We start from the raw sequence: 20,817 nt of genomic DNA, 5'->3' as shown, positions 1-20,817 counted from the left end.
TAAAGGATCAATAAAATGACTTTTTTAAGAGTTCAAAAAAAACAAAAACAAAACAGGGCGGTAGATTTCAGTTTAAGAGCAGGAAACATTTTCCTAAAGACAGAGTAGCTCAGCAGTGGCACTGCTGGGAGGTAGTGGGTATATCCAAGCAGAAGAGGACTCCTGAAGGGGCGGAGAGCAGGAGAGCTCACATTCCAGCCCCATTCAGGAGTCTGTTCTGAGCGTCTGCCCAGCTCCATGGGCTCTGGCCTGATTGTCCTGAGCGTGTGGGATGGGCTGGAGAGAGGAGTGTGGAGTGTGTGTGTGTGGGCCCCCATGACAGCCTTGTTCCCATAGGCCCGGCTGGGCATCTCTGAGCCACTTGTTTCCTCCTTCCCCATCCCTTCTCCTTTCTGTCCCCAACCCTCTGGACTCCTCAAGGGCCGCTGCCTGGAATCCCTAAGGGGTGGGGGAGCAGGGGCTGTTTCCTGGGGTCCAGGTCAGCCCACAGCCCTCCTCAGCCCCCCGCTATTGTCTCCCGTGTCTTGCCCTCCTCGCCTCTGCCTCTCCGCAGCCCCCCAGCTTCTCTGCACCATTACTGTCACAGAGTCAATTCCCTGGAATAATCACATTTTCCGGTCGGCTCCCTCCTCCTTGCCAAACAAGATGCTGGGAATCCTGACCAGCCAGGCCCCAAGAGGCTTCTCCAGAGAAGCAGGAGCCTTGGGGGGAGGGCCGGCCCAGCACCCTCTCCTTGCTGGGGTCCAAACAACACTGTTCCTGGAAAGGGCAGGGGAGCTGGGGGGGAACAAAGAGAGAGAGGCTTTAGAGAGCGTCTCTAGATTCAGCTGGAGCTGAATTCTGGCCTCTGAGGCCCCTACCAGTCCAGTCCCCCAAGCTTTGCTCTCACACCAAGCACTCCAGCAGCCCTTACTCAGTTCCTGGAGAGAAAGCACAGATTCTCCCTGGGGGAGGCTCAGAGAAAAGCCTCCTGAGAAGGGATTGGCCCATGATGTGAGCTGCGGTGGTACTAGCCAAATGTAGGGACTCCCACAGAAAGGGTTCAGTAAACAAGGAGGGCCCGAAAGTGGAGAATGTGGCGTTGGGAGTTGGACAGATCTTGCTTTAATCCTGGATCTGCCACTTCGTGGCTGTCACATAACAATTCCGAGCTTTATCTGTACAATGGGAACAACTTCATGGGATGTTTTAAGGATGAAATGCAGGGGTAATTCATTGCAACTGATGACTTTTATTACAAATTATAGGACTCCATAAAGCAGAGATAACCAGCCATTTAAAAATGGTATCAAAAACATGGTTATTAGTGTAGAAAGGTATTCAGGACACAGTAAATGGAAAAGCTAGTTTTGAAAAGAAAATTTGTATAGCAGAGTTCTTCGCCTGGACTTGATGCCCTGAAATTATCCACGGAATTTAGGGAGAACATTCATTTTTCTGAGAAGATAGATAAAAGTTGCGACATTTTCAGAGAGTTGTTACCCGTTAGAGTTAGTTTAAAACTACTGGCATTTATATAGCATGATTCAATTTTTGTTTTAAAAAAAGAAATAACTAAAATATATTGAAAAAAGGCTGGAAACTCATACATCTAAATATTAATAGTATTTTCCTCTGGATGGTGGGCTGACAGGAGATTACTTTTTCTTTTTGCTGAACTGTCTTTTCTACAAAATACAGTCTGTATTACTTGCATGACTAAAAAGAGAAAGGGTTTGATTTCCAGTTGTCAGTTTTGAAAGGATAGCTTGGATAAATTCACTTAACTTCTCAGCCTCAATGTCCTTCCGTGGCAATAACTTCACAAGGTAATTGTTGGGGTAAGAACGTCTCTTTGCAATTTGTGCAGAGAGGCGTTCTGGGCGGGGCGGGGGGTGGTGGTTCCCTCTGGCCTCCCAGACGGGTAGGATGTCAACATGCATTCAACAAATATTATTTACTGTTATTTACAATTATTATTTACTTCTAAGTGCTGGGTGCTCTTCTGGCTGCTGGGATAAAAACCCAGGAGGGCCCCAGGAGTTAGAAAAAAAAATCCAATTTTAATAAGCATACAATTTAGAAGTAATCATGTTTTTAGTTTTGGTGTCCTTCCTGCCGGCCTTGACCCTTTGCTTAAACAAATACGTAGTTAGAAGTCCTGCACAACGTTATGTCCTAGCATTTTCTGTGCCATTAGAAACCCGGTGCGTCTTACTGGTGCGCGCTTTAAAGACTAGTGGGAGGAGGTGCGCAGGCGATGGGGACTGGGCGCTGTGGCCCGCGTGATGGTCGCCCTGTCTCCCTCCCTGCCGCAGACAGCGAGCTGGTGCTCCCGGACTGCCTGCGGCCGCGCTCCTTCACCGCCCTGCGGCGGCCGTCGCTGCGACGTGAGGCCGAGGAAGCGCGCCTCTCCGTGAGCCTGTGCGACCTCAACGTGCCGGGCGCGGACGGCGACGAGACCGCGCCGGCCGCTGGCTGCCCCATCCCGCAGAACTCGCTCAACTCCCAGCACAGCCGCGCTCTGCCAGCGCAGCTCGACGGTGACCTGCGCTTCCATGCGCTGCGCGCCGGCGCACACGTCCGCATCCTGGACGAGCAGACGGTGGCGCGCCTGGAGCACGGGCGCGACGAGCGCGCGCTCGTCTTCACCAGCCGGCCCTTGCGCGTGGCCGAGACCATCTTCGTCAAGGTCACGCGTTCGGGCGGCGCGCGGCCTGGCGCGCTCTCCTTCGGCGTCACCACGTGCGACCCCGGCACGCTGCGGCCAGCCGACCTGCCTTTCAGCCCCGAGGCACTGGTGGACCGTAAGGAGTTCTGGGCCGTGTGCCGCGTACCCGGGCCCCTGCACAGCGGCGACATCCTGGGCCTGGTGGTCAACCCCGACGGTGAGCTGCACCTCAGCCACAATGGCTCCGCGGCGGGCATGCAGCTGTGCGTGGACGCCTCGCAGCCACTCTGGATGCTCTTCGGCCTGCACGGGGCCATCACGCAGATCCGCATCCTCGGTGAGTGCCCCTGGCCACGTGCCCGCCTCCCCCAAGGTGCACCCAGAGGCTGGCGCCTCCAGACCCAGCCTTCCCTGGAGGAGGGGCGTGTCTGGGTAGGGGGAAAGAGCGCCCACCCCGCCCTTCATGGGGTCTAGTCAAGGAGTCACAGACACCGAAGATGAGTTCTGGGTGGGACTCAATTATCTAGTCCATAGTTCTCAGATCTCACCAGATAAACCCTGGAGAGGGGGAGAAAAGTGGGGAACACTGAGTTTCACGCTCAGAATCTGATTCACCCACATTCCCACAGATACGTAAACAGTTCTCTTACACATTGCCCAGTGGCCATTTAAAAATGGGAAAAAAGAAAATTGTTTCCACCAGCAGCGAACTTTTTGAGGCTCAGTTTCCATTTCTCCTAAAATGGTAGTAAAGTTCTCTGCCTCTAAGGGTGGTTGTGTGTCTAAATAAGAAAAAGAGGTTGGTATGTCAGTAGCCAGGTATCTCTGCAGGGTGGTGCCTAGATTGGGGGTCTGTGGGGAATCCCCGAGCAGAGGGCCTTGGAGGAAAGGGGGTTGCAGATGTCTGGGCCTTCCTGGGTTTGAATGGACAGAGCTTGAATGGACTGGGTGATGCGGACTTGTGTAAGCCATGTTTCCCAGAGTGTTCTGCAGGATAGGTGTCCATTGAAAACGGGTCCTTGGCTCTAAAATGTTTGGGAAATACTGAGTCTTAAAAAAGAAGTTGGGGCTTCCCTGGGGGCGCAGTGGTTGAGAGTCCGCCTGCCTATGCAGGGGACGCGGGTTCGTGCCCTGGTCCGGGAAGATCCTACGTGCCGCGGAGCGGCTGGGCCCGTGAGCCAAGGCCGCTGAGGCTGCGCATCCGGAGCCTGTGCTCCGCAGCGGGAGAGGCCACAACAGTGAGAGGCCCGCATACCGCACAAAAAAAAAAAAGAATAAATATAAAAGAAGGCGGTTCTTTACTGTAGAACTTCTCAGAGCCTTTAATATACAATGTGAACCTTTAGGAGAGGGTGGTGGTGGTTATGGTGTCCAGCTTTTCCAAGCTCGTTTGACCAGAAATCTTTTTTTTTTTTTTTTTTACATGTATCTTCAGGAACCTCTGTTACCCCAGAGTGAGCAGGTGTTCATGCTTTCCAAGTGCTGGTCTGCTCTGCAGCAGCATTAGACTCACTCGGAGAACCTACTACAGTGCAGATTCTTGAATCCCACCTCCAGAGATTTTGATTCTGTAGATCTCGGATTAGGTCCTGGGCATCTGAATTTTTTTTTTTCCTCAGCAAGTTTGCTTAGACACATTTGGAGACCCCTGGGTCTCACAGCCCCTGACCTAGACCTCACCCCAAGAGGCTTCATAGACAAGATATAATGTGTGTATGTGAGTGAGCATGAGTTTATGCTGTAAGATTGGCATACCGTGTCTAGGCACACGTGAGTAACTAAATGTATGCGTATTTGTGTATGTAATGCTGTTGGTGATTGTGGGAGTGTGTGAGAGTTTTGTGAAATCAGATAAAATCAGTGGAGACTTCCTCCTCTGGAAAGAGACCAAATGAAGATGGAGTGTAAAATAAATTTTAAAAGGAATGAAAAGAAATGGGGCTGGGGTGCTAAGAAGTTAGGATTGAGGGAAGATAAGTCAGGAAGGAGGTGAAAAGAAATCAGGCTAGATGAAAAGCCATCAATCAGTAAGGAAGGAAATTGGGGTGAAAATTCAGGATGGAATAAAAACAAACCGGACTGGGGTGCAGAAAAAAAAATCAGGTTGAGGTACACAGATATTTGGCTACATTCACCAGGAGACACTGTTCCTCAGATGAAGGAAATAACATAATGGCAAGGTACTCTCTTGCCTCAGCACCATCTAATAATAGATAAGTAGCTTTCCAGTGAAGCTTCTGTTGCCCAAAGAAGCTTACTAGACTGGAGCAAAGGAGAAGCTTAAAAACAAACAAACAAAAACAACCCAGGACTTAAATGTCCCCAAAGGGAAGTAGGTCAAAGTGGGTATTGAAGAATAATCATTCAGAATTTAATATATGCTAAACAGAGTGCTCCTGAGCTGTTTGGAGAATTGGGCATCTCAACTAACAAATTGGTGTTAGGGGATCCTGACTGACCTTAAAGGAAAAACAAATCAGTAACAGTGTGCGAAGGATAATTATTTACCTTATAGAGGAATGCTTTGCTTTATTGAAGGCCTAAGTGAAGTAAGAATGGAAAGATATTTCCTTCACTCCAAAACTACAGTCAATTTCATGCTTAATGGTGAAACATTAGAAATATTCTTATTAAAGTCAGGAATATGATAGAGATGCCTTATAGTATTGTTCTGAAAATGCTAACCAGTGCAATAAAGCAAGAAAAGCAAATAGGTATGAATTTCTGAAAGGAGATGATTATTAACTTGAAACCTGTTAACACTAATAAGAGAAATCCTATGGACAGCTAATGAATATTCTTAGGAACAGTGAGTATTAAATGAATTAGAATGAATAACCAGTAGTAAAAAATATCTCACTGGGCACTTATTTATGTGTAGGGCATTATGTTAGGGCCTGTGGGAGACTTACAGGTGAATCAGACTTCCTGCTTTCAGGAAGCTCAAGGTTTAAGTAGGGAAACAAAGTTACGTTCCTGGGCAAAGAACAAATAATTTCCTATCCTCTGTGGTTTTTTATTTCCGTGAATGGCGTGTGTGGCTGCTCAGTGCTAGATAGAGATATGTGGTTGTCGGGGGGGTGGGGTCAAGGCTGTCCAGAGGAGGGGGTTGAGGATAGCCCCAAGAGACTCCCTGGACAGTTAGCTCTTTGAAGGCAAAGGCTCTGTCTGCCTCATTCCAGTTTTATATATACACAGTGTCTGGTACCTGGTAGGCTCTCAGCAAGAACTTGTTGAAGGGAGGAGGCAGGGAGGGATGGAAGGGAAGAGGAAAGTGAGGGAAGAAAGGAAGGAAAGAAGGCTGGGCAGATCAAGTGTGGGAGATGGTGTGGAGTATTTCGAAGATGCCAATGCAGAGGAGAAGGCGGGTGATAGCATGGGGCTCTGACTAAGATGGTGAGGCCAGGGCTTGAAGGGCCATGCTAGGTGGGAGGAAGGCGGCTTTGTTCTCTGGCATGGGAAACCTTGAAGGTGAGGGAAGCATGGGGAAGGGTGGAGGTGGGATTCTAGGCAGGGGGCTTGTTTGGAGACGGCAGATGCAGTAACACCAGAGCGTGATGCGTGTGGCCCTCCAATTTGTAGGCGGGAACAGAGAGCTGGGGCAGGGTGCTGAGCCAGTCGGTGGAGTCCCACCCTGAGCCTTATGGCTGGGCCGTGTGGTCAGGCTGTACCACCCATTTTTCTCCTGGGAACCTAACAGAGGGGTGGAGATTCGAGCTTTCTCCCAGTGGGCCTCTGAGTGGCTAGTGTGTCCCTCCCTCCTTCCCACCCTTTCTGCAGGCTCCACCATCCTGGCAGAGCGGGGCATCCCATCACTCTCCTGCTCCCCTGCCTCCACACCAACCTCGCCCAGCGCCCTGGGCATCCGCCTCTCTGACCCCTTGCTCAGCACATGCAGCTCTGGACCTCTGGGGAACTCTGCTGGCGGTAAGTAGGCTGACCCCTCCAGTTCCATGGTGACCATGCCAGGCCTCCCACCCTGAGGACCCCATCCCCACCCTCGCCCTGGCTGAGGCAGGCATGCAGCCTCTGTATCAGGACTGGGCCCTGGAGGAGCTGGAGATGGGCCCAGTGAGCCCTGGTTGAGCGGTAATTTCCGGGGTGTATCCCATCCTGTCCCCCAGCTGGGCAGCTTTCTCCAAAGGACTTCTTTAGCACAAAGAACACCAAAGGGTAACTCAGGAGGGGCCTTCCTTAAATGGCTTGGGGCCCCCTTCCTTCCTCCATCCCTCCCTCCTCCTCTCAATGCCTCATGGACACCCTGGCCCCTGGTCTGGGCACTGAGGGGCCAGAAGTGGGGCTGTCCAGAGTGTATCCTCTCCTCTCTTGTGCCCAGGAAGCTGGGTGGTAGGTTAGACAGGCCGATCCTGATAAATGGAGGGGGAGAGGCCAGGGGGCTCTCTTCATGAACCTGGGACCAGGCTGGGCCATGTCTCCTCCTGACTGGTTTCCCCTTGCCCCCAGGGACGGCCCCCAACTCACCGGTGAGCCTGCCAGAGTCGCCAGTGACTCCAGGCGGGGGCCCGTGGAGCGATGAGTGCACCATTTGCTATGAGCACGCGGTGGACACGGTCATCTACACATGCGGCCACATGTGCCTCTGCTATGCCTGTGGCCTGCGCCTCAAGAAGGCTCTACACGCCTGCTGCCCCATCTGCCGCCGCCCCATCAAGGACATCATCAAGACCTACCGCAGCTCCTAGCCCGTCGTGGTGCCCTACCCCTCACGCCCACCTCCTCAGACTCCGGCCCAGCTCTACCTGAGGGGCAAGTCAACAGGGCCCCTTCTCTTCTTCCTCATTTTGGAAATTCTTTTCCCTTCTCGTTAAAACATGGGAAACAGCCCCCGAAGGTTTGGGGAGGAAGGGGTGTCAGGCAGGGAGGTGGGGGCAGAAGCCAATCGCCTGCTCTTCCCTGCACGCCGAGGGGCTAAACCGGGGTCTCAGCTTCTCCTGATCCTTCCCCATCCGGGGTAGATTCCCAGGAGGTCCTTCTAGCCTGTGTGGCACCTTTGTGAGAATTAGAAAGTGTGTCCCTTCCTCTGGGCAGATGTGGCCCTGAGCCCAGACATGGGGCTTGGCTAGTGGAGTGTGGACTTGGACTTCAGCCTCCATTTTCTCCCTCAGCCAACTGCCCTTGAGCAGTGCACAACCTGTGCAACAGCAGCCCTAGGCAGGCAGCTCCTGAGCTGCTGCCTTACTCTCTGACCTACACCTACCTTCTCCTTCCTTTCTTCCCTGCCCCTTGGGCCTGGAAGCCAGGGGTAAGAAGGCCAGTGGATACCTCTCATATCCTGGGCAGGCTGCAGCCTCCATGCCATGTCCATCTCCCACTCACCCTGGATGGGTGGACCGACAGGCTACAGAAGCCTTCAGGTTCTGGGTCCCTAGCCCCCTGGCCTGGTTGAGATGTGGAGGGCCCCTTTCTGGTCATAGCCTGTCTGCCCCAGTCATCTTGCTGGATGCTGCTGCCCAGGGGCAGCCCCTTGGTGTGGGCTGGAGAGCAGGGTCTGTCTTCTGTCAGGCTCTCTTAAGAACAGGTTTGCAGCTACCCTCTGTGACCTCTCCTCCCCCATTTCAGTGCTATTCTGGGCCGGGCTGATACTCATAGAGGCTGTAGCATCCCCTACAGGAGAGGGCAGGGCCCTGGGTTGGGAGTAGGGGTTCCCTGGAGTAAGAACAGGCTTTTTCTGTATTTTAATTTATTTATTTATTGGGTTTGTAGGGGTTATTTGGCAGGGGGTGGGGACTGAATCCCCATCCCCCAGACCCCTAGAAATGCTGCCCTGGTGGACGGAGTGCCTGGTTAGAGGGGTCAGCAGAGGTAGTCATCACTCAAAATCTTCCCCAGACTGCAGCCCAGAAGTCCATAGCCAGCTCTGCTTACCATGAAGTAGAACTCCAACGGGGCTGAAGTGGGAGGCCTTCTGACAAATTGTATCCCTTTTATAGAGAGGGCAGCAGAGCCTCTGCAGTGCCCTGGGACTAGGGGATCACCCCAGAACGACAGAATGCCCTTCTTCTTGGTCTGGAGCAGGGTTATCATAATTGGCTCATTAGACATCACGAGGCCCAGGAGTTCCCTCCTCCATAAGGACATAACGTTCTGGGCAGGCTGAGGGAGGGAAGGCCAGCTGGCCTCATCATTGTAGGGGTAGGGAGCCTGTTCTTAGGCTCTCCGGTCCCAGGAAAGAGGAGAAGGGAAGGGGCTGGGTCCCAGCACCTCTAGGTTCTTAGTCCTGATGCCGGGGTGAGGGAGTGCCCCCCGCAGCTGCTCTTAGGTTATAGTCATCTCAGCCCTGCACGCCCTGTCCTGATAGGCCATGGCTGGGCCAATCTCAGCCCTGCACGCCCTGTCCTGATAGGCCATGGCTGGGGCCAGCTCTCAGAGTCCTGGCCTAGTCTCCCCCCCGAGCCTCCCGGCTCTCGTCCCCCTCAGATAGTTTTTTACGCCTGTCGGAGACTGCTTTGCCGTATGGCTGGCAGAGCGTGGGATTCTGGACCTGGCCACTGACCAGTTGTGTGGCCCTGACCAGGTCATAGCCTCTCTGAGCCTCAGCTGGCACCTCTGTAAAGTGATTGTTGGGGTCGGGGGGGACTTTCCTTGTGACTCTCGGGGGTTCTCTGGTGGGGGCTGCTATGGGGTGGTGTGGTGGGACAGTACAAGGAGGGGGTCAGGATGCCAGGCGGGCCCTGTCTGCACCTGCCTGGCAGGGGAGCCCCAGTCCTACCATGGGTCTCCCTCCCCACTGACCCTGTAGACCCCTTCTGTGGGAGGGGGGGTGAGGTGGGGCTGGTGTGGCCCCACCCAGTCAGGGGTCCCCTCTCAGGTAAGGAGAGTTCCTACATGCAGGGGCTGTGCAGCCTGCGCGCCGGGGAGGGGAAGCCACCGTCCCGTTGTCTCTGCTGGCCTGGGGGTAGCTGCTGCCTCCTCTGTGAACGTGGGTCGCCGTGATTGATGATTGTGAATAAAGGTGATATCGTACCAGCCTGAGGGCTGTGCTGTGCAGTCTGGAGGGCTGGCGGCAGAGGGCAGGCGGGCGGGTGGGTGTGCGGGAGGGGAGTCAACGATCAGGAAAGACTCCCTGGAGAGAGCAGGGGAGGGGGAGGCGGCTGGAGCGTGACCTGGGGCTTGGAGAGCAGGGGCCAGAATGCCAGGCGAGCCTCACTGTAAGCTGAAAGGGAGGCTCTACTGCCCCTCGGTGGCCTCAGGTCCCTGGGTCCGGGAGGAGCAGGAGTCCGTGGCGCTCCCGAGGCTGAGCTGGGTCTAAATCTGGAGTGCAACCTTTGTGGAGGGGCAGCGCCACCTAGGGGCTAAAGGGTGGCAGGCGCTGTGCTGAGCTCCCCAGAACAGGGCCTGCCGGTCTCTCACCCCAAGCCCAGACCTGGAAGCTCAGCTGCCGCTCCCGCTGGCCGGTGCGGAGGCCTATGCCAAATGAGTGGCACAGCTAGGAGGAAACGGGAGGCCTCGGTCAGGGACCTTCGGAAAAACTTTCTAGATGGGCTGAGTACCTCTGGGTGGCGGTAGAAGCTGGAGTGCTGGACGGGGTCCGGGCACAATGTGGGAGTTGCACACATTTGGCAGGCTGGGCCTCAGAGGGACATGGGATGCTTGCCTTCCTCTCTCCTGGGAGGATGCTCTAGCTGCCCAGCCTCTGCTTGGCCTTGAACAGCCATGTACTCCCCACACCAGGACTGCCCAGCCCTGCTTACTAGAGTCCAGCAAAAGTAGGGGAGGGTCAGGGGCTCTAAGCTGAGGGGCCATGTAGGCCCACTGAATGTGGCTTTTTGGCCCCAAGATCTGTATCCCTCTCTAAAAGCCTTGGCCACTGCCCAGAAAGCCTCCCGAAGGCGGGGTGGTGGTGGGGGATTTGAGCACGCTTCTCACCGGCGACAGTGGGAACTTACCTGTCCCCCCACCCCTCCAGTGTCCTCAGAGGGCCCGGACCCTGCAGTTCATGTTTCATTTGGGGTGATACGGCTTTTGCCACTCAGCTGGGTATGTTTTCTTGTGGCAGGGAGAATCGGGAGGTGATTCTGTTCAGTTAAAAAGGCAAAAACTTTATTTAGTTTTCAGGGAAATACAAGATGCATGTAAACATAAACAAAATACAAAACAACCCAAATCTTACAGTCTAGAAGCATGCCAAGACAGAGTATTTTCTGCAGACCAAAGAATCCCGTCAAAATGATAAAGGACACCTGGAAAGCGGCAGGTCAAGGGGCTGGGTCCCTTCCCCAAGGACGCTGCATTTTTGTGATGAGAACAATTCAAAAAAAAAAAAAAACCCACTATTAAAAATATTAGAAACATGGAGAGAGTTTAGCACCACCATTGATCCTGGAAATTTTTTAGCACTCAAATTGACAGCACCGGATTCGCTGCCCTTTTCTGAAATTTCTCTGCTGAGGGGGAAGAGGGAACAACCTCCTTCAGACCCCACAGATCCCACTAGGAGCCGAGAGGGGTTGAGTGGACACGGTGAGGAGTGCCCAGAGGCATCCAGCAGTTCACATGCAACCATGCAGTGCACAAACCCACGCTTCACGAACCTGCCACTAACATCTGCCTTGTTCAGAAGTCACCTTCATGCAGACCTGTAAACTGGCCCTGACACCCTTCTGCCATCCTGTGTCCCGGATTTAAAGAAAACCTGTTGCAGAGAACAAGCTGTAGATTCAAGAATGGTGGCTCTCTTTACCCTTCTTTCTCTGAAATGCTTAAGAGCAGTATGCCTCGGTCACAGGCCACTAAACATGATGAGTGCATTGCACTCCACCTTCTAAGTCACACCACTGAGGCAGGCTCAGCAAACTGAACCACCACAGGCATCACTAGAGATACTTCAGAATAATTGGTGTCAACAGAAGAGCAAACGAAGTTGTCTTCCTCCCAGATATGCTTGATGGTGTCTGGACCCCAAGGTTCCAGTTTGGGGGTGGTGGGTCCCTACTACGTGACCCATTATGGTCACTGGTCTCTGATTCAAGCAATTTGAGAGGCTCGCTCTGGATTGGACAAAGGGAGGTGGGCAAACCCAGCCTGGAACCTGAGAGATGGATGAATGTTCTGGAGCCAGGGCCTCAAACTCAAAGACTGGTTTGTTGCTGGCAACTTCCCGCTTTCCACTAAGTAAATCAATGACCATTAAGAACCCGCTGGGGACCCAGCTTGTGGCCCAGCAAGTAGCTGTTTCCTGAGGCCAGCTTCTTCTACAGCCAAATCTTGGGGCTTTTCCAACCTGTTCTGGCTGGACCCTTGGGTGTTGAATCACTAAATTCCCTCCCTACCTGCTCTCTTCCTGAAACACTCAGAATAGACTTCCTCCTTCTTTCTAATAAAGATGAAACTCCAGACTCCAAACCCTCTCTCAACCTTCTCATACTCTTCCCTTTCTGCCTAGCAGACCTCCTCTTCTGGAAGCCTCCTCCTTGGGGAAAGGGCGGTAAGCCCCAGCCACCCCAAACACGCGCACACTCATCTTGCCGACGTGCCTCTCACTCACCTCCAACGTGCTCAATCCATACTTTTGCTTTAAAACGATAATTCTTCCTTTCTCTCTTGCCTCCTGAGGTCCAGCCCATTAGCTAGGATGGAAATGGGAGCAAAGGAGGGACCTTCATCGTAGGGACCCATTCTCTAAGGCCACTAAGTTCTGGGATGGGAGAGGGGGCTGATTGTCAAGGTCAAGTGCAAACTCAAGATTAAAAAGATAGGCTCCGCGAACGGGGATGGCATGGTAAAACCAACATTATAGGCAGCTGGGGACCAAGGCCCGGGAAGACAGAGTCCTCTGCCCAGTCTATAAGCACCAGTGTGCCCAACTTCTGGCCTGAGGACCCAGGTGCACAGGACAAAACAGGAGGGATGCTAATGTCAGTGGGGCTGTTCTTCCTGAAGTGCAGCTATAGGTCACTGACCTTGCTCTGTCACTGGCTCTGATCACAGAGCGTGAGAACCAGGGGCTGCCCCAACCAGAGATCATGATTTAGACAAAAAGCTCAGTGATGTCAAGGGGGAGCCCTCCACATGATTCCCGTGAAGCGTTCAGTCAGGCCTGCAGTCTAGACCAGGGGTGCTGACGTACACGCACGGGTAGGTCCACTGAGCTCACTGTCCAATTTCTCGCCCCGACCAGCCTGATCCACCCTCAGCAACATAAGAACTGAGGGCCAGCTGCTCTCATGACATGGGGATTCCCACAGTGGCGATATGCATGGCAAAGGCTGGGCGTCAGCCTACTAGAGACACTGTGCAGGTGGCAGCCCCATCTGACCGCCTCGGCACTTCCACACCCAGTGGCGGCACCTTTCCACATCTTCATTTTGGAGCCCGGGACGATGGCCTAGGCGGCTTCTGCTAGATCTGTTAATGCCAGTGTGAAGTTTCCAACTAAATACTTAATAAAATAATTACCAAAAAAAAAAAAAAAAGACACATTGCACTCTCCAGCCAGAATTACACGTGTGAATAACACATACACTTGCTGCCAGAAGCTGCGAGTCCTTTGGGGCCTGCCCAATGCCAAGGACTTGTTCAATGGAGACAGCTTGCCCAGTACTTTTTTCCTCTAACCCCATGTTCTTTAGTTCAAGTGGGAATGACCAACACTCTCACACACGCACTCGAATGCACATACACACACACTTCCTCAACAGCACACAGCCCTCAAAAAAGTGAGGGAATCTTAATTCTTTAGCACTGTGGATGGTTCTCCTTCCAGAGAGCTCTGCATCAGGATTCTTGAAGATTGGACCTATAGACGTATACACTCCAAGGAGAGCCACCCCCACACGGGGGCATGGTCCCGCTCTGGGCGCCAGGCTCCTATTTGTACAGAAATTCACCGAACGGGATGGAGCAGCAAGCGTACAGTACTGGAGGTGGAGGGGATGAGCCCGCAAGGATGTCCCTGTCGCCCTGAGGGGCAGAGCTTTGGACCCAGAGACTTCCCGTCCTGTCCCCTCTCTACTGGCACCCAGGTAGGAGGCGGCGGCTTGGTACCTGTTGTGGGAAGTTCTGTCTGCAGGGACCTCAGCAGGCTCCTCCGACGCTTCTCCAAGACCTTCTGGGGACTGTCGGGGTGTTGAGCAGAGGCAGGGCTCACGCCTTGCTCGGGCTGAAGTCATTGAGATGAATGGGTGGCCCTGGCTCAGCACCAGGCCCAGCTGCAGGCTTGTGGGAATTGGTGCGTCACTGGGGAATGCTGGGCTCAAGGCACCCACATCCCTGCAAAAGGGTTTGATTACATCGAGGGTTCCTGCCCATAAACTGAACTTGAGGTTACGTAGTTTTAGAAAGACTCAAACATACATCAAAAGGATCGTGGCCCAAACATCAAGAGATTGGCGTGAGAGGGCTGCTGAGGGTTATTTTTGGGACAGGTCTTTCTGAGCAGCTGGCTGAAAAACAACGGAAATGAAAACAAGGAGCGGTTCCTGGAGGCCCTTGCTTTGTGCCTGGGGCTGGGGCCCCGGGGAGGCCAAGTGCCCCATGCTACTTCCCTGAATCCCTCTCTTCTGGGTGGACAACACCCAGCAGAAGGGGATGCCCTCTGGCGGGGACCCCTGCCATCTTGCCAGGGAAGGGGGAAGGGGAGGAGGGGTAAAAAAAAAAAAAAAAAAAAAATCAATACCCAGGTCACCTATAGGCTCCGCAGCTACGACTCCTTCCAGGAGCCCCACCTCCCCTAGCGAGAGACGGGGTTGCTGGCTCTCCCGCCACCGTCCCAACAAGCCCTGGCATCCCTCTTGATAATATTGCACTTTTCCTGTCTCTCAGATTGTTTTCATTTTCGATTGAGAATGCAAAGTATTTGGAGCGGGTAGGGGAAGTGAGTAACCTTAAAGAAATAATATATTAGTTAAATACAAAAACAGGAAAAGTAGGGGTTACTTTATCTTTTTTTCCATAAAAACAAAACAAACTACCAAACCAAGGTCTAAACTTAAATAGTTCTACACCTATTCTGCAAATACTAGTAATATGAAAATAATGCTTGACCGAAATTCCCTTGTCTTTTTTCCTTAGATGATAATAGTAACATGCCTTGCTGAGGAAAGCAATGGATATAAATGCCAGTAAAATATGCTGCTCTAACATCTGAAAGTGATTAAAACGATTCTATATAATGCCTTCGTCAAGATGGAGCATGGAGGAGGAAGAAAGAGGACCCTGTGGGGCTAGGCTGGGGGTGAACGGCGCTGAGGGCTGGCCGGAGGGCCCAGCCACAGCTGGGGCAGATGGCACACCTGCTGTTCAGGCTGCCCCCTCCAGCTCCCTCTTGCGACCCTCGTGGGAACAGCACGATGGGGCCAGGGAGCCCAGCCAGGCCCCTGTTACAAAGTGGGAGAGAGATGAAGACATCTTTTTCCCTTGTAATAAAAGAAAAAAGTCTTTAAACTGAAAGAAAAAGCACCAAATGATGCATCTTCGGGCATTATATAAACCTCAATAATGACCTCAGAAGGGCTCATTTTGATTAAAGTTGCAGTATACAGCAATACAACGTCATTTCACATTTTCAATCGCAACTAATGGAAAACTAGGTTTGGACACTGCTGAGATTTTTTTTTTTTTAACCTTTTAAAGTCCGATCTGGTTTTCCTCCAGATGGGTCAGAGCCACAGACCCCTCCCTCCTCTACCTGCTACCAGAAGTACCCTCCAACATCACAAAGCAGCTCAGTAGCTCTAGGGAAAAGCCCTCTTGCCCTGGGCAGGGCTAGGAGTCCAGGGGCACAAGGCCTGGCATCCCCTGGCCATGTCTGAGAGGGACTGGCATGCACCCTTCTTGCTTCAAGTATTAATATTCTCTTTGGGTTTGCAGGGTTTGTGCTGTGCTGTGAGTAAGGGGGTGACGGTGAGGGGCAAGGGGCGAAGACGGGGCATGGCAATCCCTGTTCACTGCCCAAAGCTACATGCTGTCAACAGGTGGCAGCATTCTCTACTTTTCCTGGATGCCTGAGCAACCCCCAGCCATCCTTAGGGCTGGATGTCACATTGTAAACATGATGACCACACTATAAACTCTAGCGGGGCTGGGGAGGAGTGCAGGGGTGGATGCAATGGGGAGGTCTGCCGTTAACTAGCTATGTGATTTGGGGAAAGCTAATTCCTGTCTTTGGGCTGCAGTAACAAGAGGGTATGGGTTGGAGTGACCCTGAAGGTCACTTATAATGACTCTATCACTTAAGGGCACTGGGGATTAAGGAGAGAGGGTCCTTGGGGGGCTGGGAGAACATCTGCCTTGTGGGTGGTGGAAAGTCCCACAAGGCAGTGCAGTGAGGAAGGGCAGGGAAAGGCAGGCTCTGGGGAGCACTGTGGTCCAGTCCGACTGAGATGCTCTGTGCTTGGCAGATGCGTCCTGCACTCCTTCCTGGCCTGGCTGGCGTGTTACTGATTGAACTGGCTCAGTGCAGACGTTGAGGAGTGAGGCCGCTGGGGCCTTCCCCCTGGAAGATAGCTACGTGGAAGGTCCTTTAACCCGACAATCACTCTACTTTTAAATTTTATTTTAAATAATCATAAATTACTTTTTTTTCTTTTAATAAATATGTGCTGCTTAAAAATGAGAAAAGTATATACTGCATCTTTAAGTAATGCACTTTGCTCTCTGGGTTTCTTTCCATTCCACTGTATTAAAGTGCATTAATTAAAAAATAATGAACCACTTCTTTATCATTATTGTTCAAATAAGTCCAAATAATATTAATATGAAGACACTACAACACTACCATTAGTACTGCAATCTAGCAGATAACTCAACATCCTGCTCTATTTAATACTGTCCAGCAGAAGAAAATAATAACTAATTTTAATTTTAAACAAACAAAACAAAAGGAAGCAAAATCTCACCACGGCCCTTTCAACATAGAACGGGAGCAGTTTGCTAGAGCTGCCAGGCGTCAGTGTACGGCAAAGGAGGAGGGCGGGGCGGCTGGGGACTGAGGGCACGAGGTGCGGGTCCCCCGCTGTTCTTCAGGCATCATACGCTGCCTGGGGGGGGGAGTGTGGGTGGAGGGAGGGCCTTTCCTCCTTAGTCCAGGATCTGGCAGCTGAGTCGGGGGCTGTGAAGCCTGATCTGTCCACAATCAAAGGCACGTGTGGAAATCCACTCCCAGTGAAGAGTGAGTCCTTGGGGAAGCCAGTTTGGCCTCTGAAGTGTCGACTGGAAGACACCATCCAGAGTTGACAGGGACGTCATTCTCTCCCTTCTCTCTTCGCAGGGGCACTGCCCCTCAGAAAGACCAGGTTGGCTCCTGGCCCAGGGATCTTCGTCTCCTCGGGCACCTGCGGCATTGCTTGCAGGCCAGGGGGTGGCTGGTGGTGTCGGCCCAGCAGGTTCCCCTTGGCCCAGGGTGAGGGCAATGGCTGCTTCTCCACAGCCTTCACATAAGGCTTCGGGCCCTGCCCAGGCAGGAGAACGTTCGCTGCCCCTCTCCTGAACACCACCCTCCTCCCTGCTGAGGGTTCTGCCCTGCTGAGTGAGGTTGCACGAGAACCAGGAGAACAGCGTCTCTGCTTTGCCGCGTCTGGGACCAGGGCTCCTCCAGCCTGAGATCCCTCTGGCAAGCACCGGTACTGTCCACACAGTGGAAACCAAATGAAGCGACTTTGGCTTGTGGAGGGGAGAACGCAAAACACAAACCAAACAACCTCCCCACAAGAGTATGATAGAAAGGCCATCCACTACCCATCCCGTCCCGTGAGGCTCACCGCCCTTGGGTCCCCAAACAACTCCTAAAGTAAGACCAAAACCCAAGGCCTGACATAGAAGGCCCAAAGCAATACATCTCTCCCAAAACTTGCAAAGAACTGCCCACCCAGAAATATCCAAAATAAAGTCTGTGCAGACGGTGAAAAGACCGACGGCTCTGCCTGCCCTCTCTGTAAACACTGGGGCTGGTGGTCCTCCACGGGGGTGCCCCAGGCAGGGCAGGCTCTCTTCTCAAGGCCAGCAGCAGTGACGGCTAAGAATGGTGGTCCTTGCTGGCAGCTGGGGAACTGCTTTTCCTTCAACTAACAAGACACAGTGGCCTGGCCCAGGGACAGCCTGAGCTCACAGGAGATGCCTCCAAGCCCCAGAGCCAGTGGTATCTCCTACCACACCCACCCATGGCCGGCGGCAGCGATTCCTGGGAAACCAGCATAACTCACAAACATAGATTAGGATGATACAAGGGCTACTTCCGGGGTACAAGATGCCAGCAACGGAAACCAGGCTAGGCAGGGGCAGGGCACAGGAGGCCCGCACAACCACACCTTTTCCAGATTTGCAGCCAAGGCACAAATCGGGGTTTCCTACATGGCCTGTCCCAAATGGTGCCGAGTCCATCAGCAAAGTCCCCAAGGTGCACATGTGAGGCTCAGCTTTCTTGCCTCCGGTCCCAGGCCCAGGACACCCCTGCCCCTTCCACTCCCCGCTCAAATGTGGGCCCCCGCCAGACCCTACCTTCCAGCTGGGGGACAGCCTGGAGAGGAGCATCTTCGAGGCCCCACATTCTGCAGGTTTAACGTTGCCCTCCCCACCCCCTCCCATTTTCCCTTTCCCTTTTGTCTTATCTCACAGCTCACCCATACTGAGGCTGGAAGGACTTAGGCCCTCCGCCACCCCTCATTAGTTCTTTTTCTCCAGGTAGTTGGAGGGCACCCAGCCTTTGAAGGGCTTCACCCCGTCCAGAATCTGGCAGTACCACCAGCCGTTGGGGTTCCTCTCCAGGACCTCCATGGACACGCCCTCCTGGAAGCCCGCCGTCTCCTCGTCCCCCTCGTAGTCCGCGATCGAGACGTACACATCTTTGAGGTTGTTGTGGATGAACTGGGACTTCTCAATGGGCTTGGGGCGCACAGGGGACACCGGGATGCCGTTGCGCTGAGTGGGCAGCAGAGGAGGGTCCGAGCCCTGGCTGGCGGCCCGTTCGACCAGGCGGCCCTTGGCTTCTGCGGCTGCCGAGCGGGCAGTGCTGAAGGAGGAGTTCCGGCGGACGCCTCGGAGGCCGTCGGTGGCCGTCAGCGACTCGTTCCTCCTCAGGGCACAGGACAGGTTGCTGTCCTTGGGCGGTGGGGACACGAACACCGACTGGGGCCTCACGGCCACCTGCCGCACGCCATTCCTCATCTTCACCGCCCCGGCTCCCGAGGTCTTGACGAAGCCCCCGGGAGGCTTGGAGGGGATGGGCGGCGTGGCCCTCTTGCTCTGGTTGACGGTGTTCAGCGCTTGGACCCGCTTCTCGATCTTTTCCAGGCTGTCTGACTTGCCCTCGTTCTGCTTGCTCTTGGTGGCCACTGTGTCCAGCTCTTTGCCAGGGGGATCGAATTGCTCGTTCTCACCGAGCACCAGATAGTGGGAGGGGGCCCAGCCCTCCAGCTCCCCAAACCTCACGTACCACCAGCCACTTTCCAGCTTCTCAAGCACCTGCACCTCCACGCCTGCCGGGAAGCTGATCTCCGAGTCCTGGACCTTTTGGTAGGCACTACACGTCGTGTAGGAGGTGGCCTGCCCTTCCCACCCCTTCTTGGTGGGACACGGGGGCGTGGCGGCAGGGAGGGTGATGAGGTCGGCCGAGCCTCTCCTGGACCCCTCACCGGGACCCTCGAAGGCCATCTGGGGGGGCAGCTCCGAATCCTCGCTCTTGGAGCCCTTGAGGCCACCCCGGAGCTGGCCAGTGGGCCTCAGCTGGCGCCGTAAAGTGCTGATGTCCATCTTCTCTTGACTCTGGGACTCTGTGCGGTTCAGGAACGGCTTGGGCCGAACTGATGGCTTGGCCCGGGCACAGGAGGTCAGCCCAGTCTTCAGGTCAGCATCCTTCCTCGCTCCGACCTTGGGGGTGCCGCGGATGCCTGCGTCCGAGGCAGAACGGGGCTTCAGGTCCCCACTGTTCTTGGACAGGGATGAGGAGGAAGAGGAGGAAGAGGAAGAGCAGGTGGTGTTGATGGTGATGGACGAGGAAAAGGAGGCCGAGGAGTGGTTCTTCCCCAATTCCGCCTGGGCGTTCTTCTCTGCCTTGAGCTTCAAGAGCGACGATGATTTGGGGGAGCCTGATTTGGGGGAGTTTTTCCTGGCAAGGGACAGTGGGGAGCCGCCTGGGGAGTCGCTGTCCCGGGAGGAGCGCCTGGCCGACAGGGCGTCCTCTGCACATGCCCGGAAGCCCTCGTTCTCATAGATGGTCTCCTCCTCCAGGGCCACGTCCTCTGCAGATCCGCCCACCTTGAAGCGGGCGCGCTGCAGCGAGAAGGCGGGCGAGGGCCTGCGGGGCTGGCCGGGCCGCCTGTCCCCCGAGCCGCCGTCCTCTGCGGGCTCCTCGCTCAGCTCTGGCTCTGAGTCGAAGCCAAAGGCAGGGATGTCATACTCGGGCTCCTCATACCTGAGCCTCAGCGGGGAGTCCTGGCTCTCACCAGCGCCTGCCAGACCCTCCTCGGCCTCCTTGGGCTTGCTGGGTGGTGCCGGTGGGGGCACCTTGGGCCGCGTCAGGGTGCTCGTGCGGCGGCTCAGGTTGGGTTTCTTGCGCTTATCGATGTACGACGCGGGGGCCCAGCCCTCCTTCTCACCGATCTGCACGTACCACCAGCCACCCGAGTTCTTGTCGATGACCTGGGGGAAGGGGCAGACAGGCCAGTGAGCTGGGAGGATCGCTGGGGCCCTACCATGTGCCAGGGGGGGAGCTTCACACTTCGGCTCTAGGAGACATTATCTCCATTTCCCAGATGAGTGAACTGAGCCACTGAGTAAGTGGCCCAGGACCCAGCGTAGGACGTGATGGGCTGGCATTCAAACCCAGGTCTCTATCATCTCCTGGATGGGGGGACTCCCACTCTCCAAGGCCCCCTCTCCTGCTCTTCCATGTCTCCTCCAACACCCTGGCCGAGCTGGCCTCTCCAGACCCTCACTTCTCCTCCCGCTGAGCTACTACACTTGGAAGATGCGCTGTTCCCAGTCCCTACAAAACCCCACTCACCACGGACCCATACGTACAAAAGACTGCCATCCCACCACTTCCATCCTCTCACCCCCATACTGCTAGGCCCTCCCTCGGTGACCCTGGAAAGGGTCTCTCAGGGCAGAAGGGAATAGGAGGGTGCAGGTGAGTGGAACCTGGAGGTAAGGCTGAGGCCGGACCTCTCTGGTTTCCCCACTGCTCGTGGTCATTTCACTACATGTGGAATCCC

The 20,817-nt window shown here is 54.3% G+C and overlaps 2 protein-coding genes across 8 annotated transcripts in view; one reads left to right on the top strand and one right to left on the bottom strand.

The window, feature by feature from the left end:
- Positions 1 to 9,958, top strand: part of NEURL1 (neuralized E3 ubiquitin protein ligase 1) — a gene marked incomplete at its 5' end in the record, with an annotated part of 82,372 nt that extends 72,414 nt beyond the window's left edge. For all 3 annotated transcript variants that reach the window (XM_081228447.1, XM_081228448.1, XM_081228446.1), the window contains 4 exons: positions 2,298 to 2,987; positions 6,431 to 6,577; positions 7,115 to 8,969; positions 9,015 to 9,958. In XM_081228447.1, the coding sequence (XP_081084573.1) occupies positions 2,298 to 2,987; positions 6,431 to 6,577; positions 7,115 to 7,353 (1,076 nt within the window). In that variant the 3' untranslated portion in view covers positions 7,354 to 8,969; positions 9,015 to 9,958. The remainder of the gene's footprint in view (positions 1 to 2,297; positions 2,988 to 6,430; positions 6,578 to 7,114; positions 8,970 to 9,014) is intronic.
- A 726-nt stretch (positions 9,959 to 10,684) lies between these two features.
- SH3PXD2A (SH3 and PX domains 2A) overlaps positions 10,685 to 20,817 on the bottom strand; it is a 246,985-nt gene continuing 236,852 nt past the window's right edge. For all 5 annotated transcript variants that reach the window (XM_081228410.1, XM_081228406.1, XM_081228407.1 and 2 more), the window contains one exon: positions 10,685 to 20,242. In XM_081228410.1, the coding sequence (XP_081084536.1) occupies positions 18,269 to 20,242 (1,974 nt within the window). In that variant the 3' untranslated portion in view covers positions 10,685 to 18,268. The remainder of the gene's footprint in view (positions 20,243 to 20,817) is intronic.

Source organism: Mesoplodon bidens, assembly GCF_964165515.1.
Source record: "Mesoplodon bidens genome assembly, chromosome: 1".
Taxonomy (NCBI): Eukaryota; Metazoa; Chordata; class Mammalia; order Artiodactyla; family Ziphiidae; genus Mesoplodon; species Mesoplodon bidens.
This window is presented reverse-complemented; position numbering and strand designations above follow the sequence as displayed.